The sequence below is a fragment of the Chiloscyllium plagiosum genome, unplaced genomic scaffold, assembly GCF_037043375.1.
Source record: "Chiloscyllium plagiosum isolate Xiang-an unplaced genomic scaffold, Cpla_swu_hap1 HiC_scaffold_38, whole genome shotgun sequence".
In the NCBI taxonomy this organism is placed as follows: Eukaryota; Metazoa; Chordata; class Chondrichthyes; order Orectolobiformes; family Hemiscylliidae; genus Chiloscyllium; species Chiloscyllium plagiosum.
In genome coordinates, this window is record NW_028270176.1 from 25965831 (window position 1) to 25977054 (window position 11224).

Sequence of the window (11224 nt, forward strand, 5' to 3'; positions counted from 1 at the left end):
AGCCATTGCCCCAGAACATTAGTCTGGGTTCTGGATTACTAGTCCACCGAAATTACCTCGAGGCTAAGCCCTCCTCTTTAATGTGTCAGTGGTATTGTGGGAATTTCTGGGGTCTGAAAATCACCCTGCTCTCCTCAGAACCCAGAGTCATACAGCACAGTAACGGACCATTCAGTTCAATCAGCCCATGCCAACCATAATCCTAAACAAAACTAGTCTCAGCTGACTGCACTTGGCCCATATCCTTCCAAAGATCTCTTATTCATTGACTTATTCAAATGTCTTTTAAATGTTGGACTGTACCCACATCCACCATTTCCTCTGGAAGTTCATTCCACACATGAACCACTCCCTGTGTAAAACATTTCTTTTTTGTCTCATGTCTTTTTCAAATCTTTCTCTTCACATCTTAAAAATATGTCTCCTCATCTTGAAATCCCCCAACCTAGGAAAAAGACATCTGCCATTCACCTTATCAATGCCTTTCATGATTTAATAAACCTCTATATCGTCTCCCCTTCAACCTCATATGCTCCAGCCTCTCCAGGCTCTCCTTGTACTCAGACCCTTCATTTCTGACAACATCCAGGTAAATATTTTCTGAACCCTCTCCCAGCTTAATAATATCCTTCCCAGCGAGGTTTGAGAAGATTTGTAGCTCAGGTTGAGGTTCTGGATGTAGGTTTGCTCCTTCCCAAAACAGGGTGACCAGAGCAGGATACAGTACTCCAGAAGAGATCTCCCCAACGTCATGTACAACCTCAACATGACGTCCCAGCTCTTGTACTCAAAGGTCTGAGCATTGGAGGCAAGCATGCCAAAGACCTTCTTAAGCACCCCATGGGACACAAACTTCAAAGAATTATGGACCTGAACCCCTCACAGTCTCTCTGTTCTGCAACACTACCCAAGGCTCTACTTTTAATTGTAAAAAGTCCTGTCCATGCATGTTTTATTAAACTGCAATACCTTGCGTTTACCCAAAGTAAATTCCACCTGCCACTCTTCAGCCTATTGATACAATTGATCAAGATGTCTGTGTAATCTGAGGTAACCTTCTTCACTGTCCACTCTACCACCAATTTTGGTATCATCCACAAACTTACCAACTGTACATTCTATATTCTCATCTAAATGACAAACAATTATGATTCCGCTAAATGATACAGCGAAAAGAGAAAATGCAAATGCAAGGGGCTGCTTCCCCCTTTATGAGTTTGCACACTCCCTTCATGTTAACAGCTTTATGCAATTCTGTTATTGGGTGCAGATTTCTTCTTAAATATCTTAACAAAATCTATCAAGAATGGTGCACTGAACCTTTTACAGAATACAGTGCCCGATGAAGTCAATATCATTAAAAATCTTTCCAATCCCCTTTTTTTTCTCCAATCTCCTTCACATTTTCCAATACTCTGCTCCTGAGAAAAGAGCTTTCCCAGGTTGAAACAAAAGCAACACACTGCAAAAAACAAAGAAACAAGTCAGAACTTGTTCTACAATCCTAACTTAAAAATCCCACAACACCAGGTTATAGTCCAACAGATTTATTTGGAAGCACTAGCTTTCGAGATGCTGCCTCTTCATCAGGTGGTTGCCTCCAAATAAACGTGTTGGATGACAACCTGGTGTTGTGATGATTAGCTTTGTCCCCACAGTCCAACGCCGGTACCTCCAAGACATGCCTACATTCCTAACCACACTGCCACACCTTAATACCCTAGGATTCAGTTACAAGACATGAACATATAGCTAGTAGAATGTTATTATATTATTACTCATATTCTATGCGCCATGGATCTTCCTTTCTATTGGTTAACTGGCAGCTTTGTGTCTTTGAGTTTATTCATGGTCAGCAGCTTGCAATTATCTGCCACTAAATGAGGCTTTGAAAAATGGGGAAAAAAAACAATCTTGTAACAGTTTACATAACTATCCTTTCTCTTCCAATTTCCTTATCCTTTGTATAACAAAACGTTATAATGAAACATCTTTAATTCTCACTCATGACTATCTTGAAGCTATGTCTCAGTAATGACCACCATATCACACACTATAAGCAACATTCAAGCTTCTAATTTGAGTTTATTTCTGATTCACTGTTTGGGGATTGTAGAACTCAGGCCATAGTCTCAACATTAGAGCCAGACCTTTCGGGAGAGATGTTTGAAAGTGATTCTACACACAAAGGGCAGTGAATGTTTGGGACTCACTTCCACAAGTGAGTGTTTGCTAGTTCAGTTATTAATGTTAGGTAATACCTTAAGTTTTGTTAAGCAGTCTGAGATTTAAGGGATGGTGATGTTCCAATGATGTGTCAGGCCCTGTCAGCCTGCTCTGTCCTGTTGCTAGGTTTCACACACGGTGTACACAAACATTTTTTCATGGCATTCCCACTGTTAACTACCTGCTTGGTGAGAATGGAACTGTTGGGATCCAATTGTCCCAATTGTCATGGAAAGAACTTGTATTTTTAAGTTGTGGTGTTTCATTCAATAATGCGAGGGAAAAGAAATTACAACACAAAGGTTTTGGGAATTTTCTCCCCCCAAAATGCCGACACATACAGTTCAATGGTCTAGCCCATGGTCTAGCTTACTTCCCTTAATTCCCTCTTCAAGAAGTTCCCTGAAACTTACCTCGTTGATGAAGCTTTAGCTCGTCTGATCCACTATCATTAGAAATCAGATTGTTAAACAAGCCACTCAGAATGTTCTTGTGAAGCACATAGAATGCTCATTTAAACACTTTTAATGGAATAAATTTGTTGCTTATGATGAGGACCACAGAAAATATTCCAGGCTTCATGTGTAAATACTACTTATATCTCCCTGTCTTTTCTCTCACTCTTCCCAAGAGTCTCAGCCCCAGGAGCATCCAAAGTTGTTGATTGTTCTGTTTTTTCATACCAAATGTCACTCGCCAAAAAAATTAAATATCCCAAACCCAATCCCCAAATGCTCAACCCCCCCCCCCCCCCCCCACAACTGCCAGGAACAGTGACCAGATGATCATTCTCAGCCTCCTCCTGAGATTCCCCACAATCACTGATCCCAGACTTCAGCCAATTCCATTCACTCCAAGTCATATCAGGGACTTACTGCCTGTAGTCAGCAGCCCCTTTGTCCATGCAGTGACCAGCAGAATCAATAAACATTAGACTGTAGGCACACGACTATCAACATCAGCTTCCCTTTAATCAAAGCTTGGAGCAAAAAGCATAGGTAAAAGGAAATAAATATCCAGGCTAAAAATACAGAAATATTCACAGAAAAATATCTACAATCTTTCTTCATACACAAAAGTCATGAATAAATATATAGGACATTTATGTACAAGATCAATACAGTATCCATAGCTTCATTACATTACAAATACTGCAGGCAATAATGTAGTTCCTGGCTTTGCCCAGTAGGTGCTGCTGCAGGGAGAGTTTCTGAAGCCTCTTCCCATGTTCCCCACTGTGGGAGCACCATCACTACAAGGACTGCAGTGGGTCAAGGCCACATGGACAATAAATGGGGCACTGACAGTATTACCCACACTGAGAACAAGATAACAATGGGAGGGCACGTTGGCTCAGTGGTTAGCACTGCTTCCTAACAGCGCCAGGGACCAGAGTTTGATTCCTGCCTCTGGCAACTGTGTGGAGTTTGCACATTATCCCCGTGTCTGCGTGGGTTTCCTCCGGGTGCTCCGGTTTCCTCTCACAGTCCAAAGATGTGCAGGTTAGGTGAATTGGCCATGCTAAATTGCCCATAGTGTCAGGGGCATTAGGGGAATGGTTCTGGGTGGTTATTCTTTGGAGGGTCAGTGTGGGTTTGTTGGGCCGAAGGACGTAATTCCACACTGTAGATAATCTGACCTAATAAGTTGTTAATTAAGAATAAAGACATTATCTGTGAAAAATATCTCACAGGATTAGTGTTGGGGTTAGAGTTAGGGTTACACAGCTGAATCCTGAGACAGTGTTTGGACACAGACTATAACAGTAATGCTGAGATACGATGCAGAGGATGACATATTTGGACAACTTTTCTCGTAAAGGGATAACAGTCCCACTGGGAGTTTCCCTCCTGAGATTGTGTTGCTTGAAGGGTGTGTGTTAAATTGGGAAGTGATTGTTGATCTCAGACTTTTCATCAGGAATCACTCGATCCCCCCAACACTGGGCCGATTCCCCCTCTCTCCCTGAACCAGGCTCAGTGCAGTGGAAACTCAGTCAGTGCTGGACAGCCCCGTTCCCCAGAAGGTTTTGTTCTCCAGCCGCTCCATCCTGATGCTCAGGTGCTGTTGATACAAGGCTCCGTGCTTCACCTGAACAGGTCACCTCTCGCAAAAGGTCACCATGCGATGCTTCATTTCGATCGCTGGAGTGTCGGCTTCGAACACAATTCCTAGAAGAGAGAAACAAGCAGAGTACAGGTTACATAATTTAATCTTTGTTTCTCTTCCCTTGTGGGACATGGGCAATGCTGGCTGGGCCCAGCATTTATTGCCTGTCCTGAGTTGCCCCCTTGAGAAGATGGTGGTGAGCTTCCACCTTGAACCGCTGCAGTCCATGTGCTGTAGGTAGACCCACAATGCCCCTTAGGGAGGGAATTCCAGGATATTGACCCAGTGACACTGAAGGAATAGCAATATTTTTCCAAGTCAGGATGATGAGTGACTTGGAGGGGAACTTGTAGATGGGGCTGTTGCCAATTATCTGCAGCCTTCTAGATGGAAGTGGTTATGAGTTTGGAAGGTGCTGTCTAAGGAGCCTTGCTGAGTTCCTGCAGTGCATCCTGTAGATGGAACACACTGCTGCTACTGAGTGTCGGTGGTCGAGGATGTGGACGTTTGTGGATGTGGTGCCAAACAAGTGGGGGCTGCTTTGTCCTGGATGATGTCAAACTTCTTCAGTGTTGTTGGAGCTGCCCCCATCCCAGCTCATGGGGAGTAGTCCCTCACAGTCCCGACTTTGGCCTGGTAGATGAGATCGTTACTCTTCATACTTCTCTCTGGGTACTCTCACTGTTTGCAGATGGTCAGAGGGCAACTGAACCCCGTAAGGTCAGAGATAGGGGGCGGGGGTGCTGCGCTGGGGGTTTGAAAAGTGACGGATGAGAGTGAGCAGCAACACTTTGCATTTATATAGCACCTTTCACAAAGGACATGGGAGCAATCAAACAACATTTGACATGTAGCTACACAAGAGGAGATCAAACCTTGTGGTCTCATTGAAGAACTGGCATCGGCTGAGGAGTTTTGGGGTGGGTGGGGGAAGGAAGACACAAACAGAGAGGAGCAGAAGACAGAAGGACACAAAGGGAGGGAAACCCAAAGGCATTGCGATTGGGAATTGGGGAGCTTCAGACCCAAGCACAGCCACCAATGGGGCAGCAATGGAAATATCAGGGATACAGGAGCACAGAGATCAGAGGGCTGTACAGCTGAAGGTGGTTACAGATCGGGAGGGCTGAGGCCATGGAGGGATTCGAAAAAGGATGGGAATGTTCAAATCTGTCCATCTCAGTCTGAAACAGATTTAACGATGGAGCATCCACACCCACATGGAGTATAAACGTGAACCAGTTTATCCCTGTTTGCAGCCTCAGTATCCTCCTCACAGCTTACTTTCCCATTGAGCTTTGTATCAGCAGCAAACTGGGACAATCCCACTCTATCCCCCCATCTCAGTCACTGATATAGATTGTGAGTCACTGAGGTCCCAGCACTGATCCTTGCAGCACCAGTTACATCCTGACAACTGACAATGACCCATTTGTTCCTGCTCTGTTCCTGTCCATTAACTAATCCACAATCCATGCTATATCCTATATTCCCCCAATCCCCTGAGTCTTCATCTTGTACAACAACCTATTGTGTGGCACCTTCTCAAATACCTCCTCAAATTCCCAATATATGCCCATCCTCTGGTTCTCCAGTGGGATAATATTTGCTCCTTTCCAATCCTGGGGACTGTTCAGCAGCGAGAGGATGACAAGCTGGAAGTGACTGGATGCTGCTGCTCAATGACAGGCTGGATTGAAGCATCCTCACAGCTCAGGGAATGGGCAGGGACAGAGCTCAGCAACATTTCACACAGTTATACAAAGATCAAAGGGTTACCATGGAAATAGTGGAACATTCCAGAACTCACCTTCTTTGTCGCTTTAGGACAATATAACCCACAATTCCAACAACAAAAACAGCACCAATCCCAGCAGCAAATCCCAATCCAACTCTTGTTCTAGTTGTGACTCCAGGACCTAGAGATCTGGAGCCCTGGCCAAGGGGAAACATTGTTCCTGCCTCCAGTCTGTCCCACCCTAGAATGGTTTTATTTCTGGAAGTCTTGTTTCCTGTTATCTCAAACCTGATCTTTCTGAAACATGCTGTCCGGGTCCCTGAGTCTGTGAGACTTGAAATGTGTTCAAAAGGGGTTTTCTCGAATCAACCCAGAGATGTGATGACATACTTCTGGGGCAGGTGGGACTTGTACCTGGGTCTTCTGGCCCAGAGATAGGGACACTACCACTGCACCCCTCTCCCCTTTCTATGAAAGATCACTGGGGGATCTGATTGATTATCCATAATGAAGATGATGAAAATGATTTCATGGGTGGGAACAAATTGTCCAACACAACACAATGCTCCATGGCAACCATCTGTCTCAGGTTGGTTCCAGTTCTCCAGCAAAGCACAGTCCAAGCTGGAAGAAGATAAATTGAGTTTAACAATGTTAGAGCTGGAGGCACTTTCTCCCATGACCTTACCCCAACCTCACGCACCAGACTTTGTCATCACGGGGGCTGTTACCCCACCCAACCCATTGTTAACTTCCAACAGTCCCCATTAGCAGCTATTCATTCTCCCACATTGACCTTTACCCAGGCCTTTTTCCACCCCACTATTTTTGGCCAACTCTTTCGACTCTATCCCACCCATCATTTACTCTCTACCCCATCCCTAACTTCTGCACAAATCCCAACCTTTATGCAGCTGCCATCAGTTCTGAAGAAGGGTCACTGAACCAGAAATCTTAACTCTGCTTTCTCTGCACAGGTGCTGCGAGACCTGCAGACATTTTCCAGAAATTTGTTTTTCTTTGGTTTCTAGCATCAGCAGATTTTTTTTATTTACTGACGGTACAGAGTCAGTATGGATTTGAGGAGGAGTGTTCAGGGGATTGAGACAGGCTGAGTGAGTGGGTACATGGAATATAATGGGGAGAAGTGTAAGATTCTCCACTTTGGTCAGGGGAATGGAGGGGCAGAGTATTGTTTAAAATGTGAGAGTTTGGAAAGTGATATGTACAAAGGGACTGAGATGTACTTGTTCATAAGCTGCTGAGAGATAGCACACAGGTACAGGAAGCAATTCAGAGGCAAATGGAAGACAGAGCTCGATCAATTTCTAGTCCCTGATCACAGCGAGAGATATGGGAAGGGACAGGAATATGGTCATGAGGTAGATGATCAGCCAGCATCTAGAATGGCAGAGCAAGCTCCAACAATTTAATTGGCCGACTCCTGGCCTTAATGTAAAAGACTGAAATGTTTACAACCATCTCCAGCCAGGAACACCAACTGGATGATCATTCCCAGCCTCCTCCTGAGATTCCCACAATCACTGATCACACTCTTCAGCCAATTCCATTCACTCCAAGTCGTATCAGGGACTTACTGCCTGGAGACTGCAGCCCCTCTGTCCATGCAGTGACCAGCAGAGTCAATAAACATCAGACTGTAGACCCACTGATATCAGCACCAGCTTCTCTTTAATCACAGCTTGGAGCAAAACCTTCACTTGGATCATACAGGTCACAGTATATATGCAGGTACAATCATTGGTCATTAAAATCATTCCAATTATACTAAATTTCCATAAAAAGTATAAAATGTATAAATATGGAGAGATAAGGACCTGCAGAATAAATATTCATGTTCAGCATTGACAACCAACCAATTGCAGGGCGACACAGTTGCACATCCCTGGGTTTAACAATAATGCCCGAGTGAACAAACAGATATCAATTCAGTATCAGCACCGTGGACTGAATGATCTCCTCTCTATCACACAGAATCCACATACTCACAATGCAATATAAACTGATTTCAATCTGTAACATTAATGTTGAAATATAACTCAGAGGAGGAAACACTTGGACAGTGTTTCTAGGGAATGGAGATAACACTCCCACTGGGAGTTTCCCTCCAGAGATGGTACTGCTAAGAGAGTTTGTGCAAAGTGGGAAGTGATTGTTGATCCCAATCCTGAGTTCAGACTTCCCATCAGGAATCACTCGATCCCCCCAACACTGGGCTGACTCCCCCATCCCTGAGCCAGGCTGAGTGCAGTGGAAACTCAGTCAGCGCTGGACAGCCCCGTTCCCCAGAAGGTTTTGTTCTCCAGCCGCTCCATCCTGATGCTCAGGTGCTGTTGGTACAAGGCTCTGTGCTTCACCTGAACAGGTCACCTCTCTCAAAGAGACACTATTCGATGCTTCATTTTGATCGCTGGAGTGTTGGCTTCGAACACAATTCCTAGAAGAGAGAAACAAGCAGAGTACAGGTTAGAAGAATCCAACATTTTGGACGCGAGTGTAAAGGGGCTGTTCAGGACAATTAAATAACAGTCATCATCCTTTTCCAATGGCAGCTGGAAAATGGGCGACAGGAGCTGCACGGTGACGGAGCACAGAGTGTAGAGGAGAGGAGGCTTATAGGGGAGGCAATGGGCAAGAGCTGGGCACTCCACAGGAGCTGTGCTGGCTGACAGAGGGAGGGCCAGAGGAGAGAGTGAGAGAACCCTGCAATAGTTCCACCTCCCACAGTGAGGGCTGTACGTGGGGAAAGGCGGGGAGCACAGAGATGTGGATATTGAGAGAAACAAAGGAGATGGTATTCTCAGTGACTGAACCCTCCAATACCCAGGATAAGGGATGGGCTGTGTGGTTCAAAAAGTGCAGGAGAGTGAGCAACAACTTGCCTTTCAATAGCACCTTGTACATTGTGTAGTATAGTAAAAGACAAGAGAGAAAGAGGCATTGGAATAACAGAGGGAGAAAAAGGGAGAGAAACTTGGTCAAAGAGGTTTAGGTGAGGAATTGCAGAGCTTCCGAGCCAGGCAGCTGAAGGCACAGCCACCAATGGGGCAGCAATGGAAATATCAGGGAGACAGGAGCACAGAGATCTGAGGGCTGTACAGCTGAAGGTGGTTACAGATTGGGAGGTCTGAGGCCATGGAGGGATTGGAAAAAGGATGGGAATGTTCAAATCTATCCATCTCAGTCTGAAACAGATTTAACGATGGAGCATCCACACCCACACGGAGTATAAACGTGAACCAGTTTATCCCTGTTTGCAGCCTCTGTATTCCCCTCACAGCTTACTTTCCCACTGAGCTTTGTATCAGCAGCAAACTGGGACAATCCCACTCTCTCCCCCCATCTCAGTCACTGATATAGATTGTGAGTCACTGAGGTCCCAGCACTGATCCTTGCAGCACCAGTTACATCCTGACAACTGACAATGACCCATTTGTTCCTGCTCTGTTCCTGTCCATTAACCAATCCACAATCCATGCTATATTACCCCCCAATCCCCTGGGCCCTCATCTTGTACAACAACCCATTGTGTGGCACCTTCCCAAATATCTCCTGAAATTCCCAATATATGCCCCATCCTCGGGTTCTCCAGTGGGATAATATTTGCTCCTTTCCAATCCACAGGGACTGTTCAGCAGCGAGAGGATGACAAGCTGGAAGTGACTGGATGCTGCTGCTCAATGACAGGCTGGATTGAAGCATCCTCACAGCTCAGGGAATGGGCAGGGACAGAGCTCAGCAACATTTCACACAATGTTATACAAAGATCAAAGGGTTACCATGGAAATAGCGGAACATTTCACAACTCACCACCTTTGTCGCTTTAGGACAATGTAACCCACAATTCCAGCTACAATCCCAGCAACAATCCCGATTCCCGATCCAACTCTTGGTCCAGTGGAGAGTCCAGGACCTAGAGACAGAGTGAAGCCATTAACAGACTGGGACACACAAACAAAACTAACAGCAGAGACCTTCAGCACCTCGTGTTTCAGAACCAGCCCCAGGACAAACAGATCCCTGGTTAATTCTAGTCCTGGAGGGATATGGGAGGCTAGATCCCAATAATCTCTCACACACCGGACCATCCCACAGCTCCTTGCATGCACGCGCACCCACACACAACACCACAATGGAATGCATACATGTTTTCCAATAGAGAGGACTGGACACTGACTAGCTGCTGTTTCCCTTCATTTGAGCCCAAAAGAAGATTTGGAAAGTATTTCCTGGATACCAAAGCCATGGGATTAGATGGAATCTGGAATTAATACCCGGATTAATACCCAGGTCAGTACTACTCTCCATTGTCTTCAGTGTGGAATGTTGGGCCCACACCCTCCTGTCTGGATATCACCGTCCCCCAAACCTCTGGTGGGCCTTCTCCTGCCAGTGGAACAGGACATATCCAGGGACAGTGACCAACTAATCTGGGAGATTGGATTGACTCAGTGTATGATCATATTAAAGAGTCTCCCACTTGGACGTCAGTTACCAGATGTTACTGAGGAGGGTCTGGATTTACAACTAGGCCGGGTGTGTCTTTGTTGTTTCCTGATTCAATCCCTGGCTCTGAGTCTGTTCCCACTCAACCCAGTCTCACCCTCTCCCTGACAGTGTGGCAACTTCGCCCCAGTCCCACCCTCTCCCTGACAGTATGGCACCCTCCCCTCAATACCATCCTCTGCTTGACAGTATGGCACCCTCCCCCCAGTACCGTCTTCTCCCTAACAGTATGGCACCCTCCCCCATACCACCCTCTGCTTGACAGTATGGCACCCTTCCCCCAGTACCATCCTCTCCCTGACAGTGTGGCACCCTCCCCCCAGTACCACTGTCTCCCTGACAGCATGGCATTCCCACCCCCCACCATACTGCTCCCTCCCCAATGGGGTGGTGCTCAGCAGCAGGGAGTGTGGGCCCCTATTTTATCCCCAGGGTCTAATAAAGAGGGATTTGACCCTGTGACCTTCAGACTCAGGTTAGCTGAACCAAGTGAACCAACCCCTTCCTGCCTTCCCCGGCATTATACCCTTTCACAGGGGATTACCTTGGGTTGTACTGAGTCGCTCACCATGATCTGCTTCTGGGGTTTCACTTGGGCCTTGGGTTGGACAAACTGGAAAACAA

The 11224-nt window shown here is 46.0% G+C and overlaps 1 protein-coding gene across 1 annotated transcript in view; it reads right to left on the minus strand.

Moving 5' to 3' along the window:
• The window catches only part of LOC122544199 (uncharacterized), a 78325-nt gene that overhangs the window by 53965 nt on the left and 13136 nt on the right, over positions 1-11224 (minus strand). The window contains exon 4 of the mRNA XM_087981075.1: positions 11145-11213. Coding sequence (XP_087837201.1) covers positions 11145-11213 — 69 coding nt within the window. The remainder of the gene's footprint in view (positions 1-11144; positions 11214-11224) is intronic.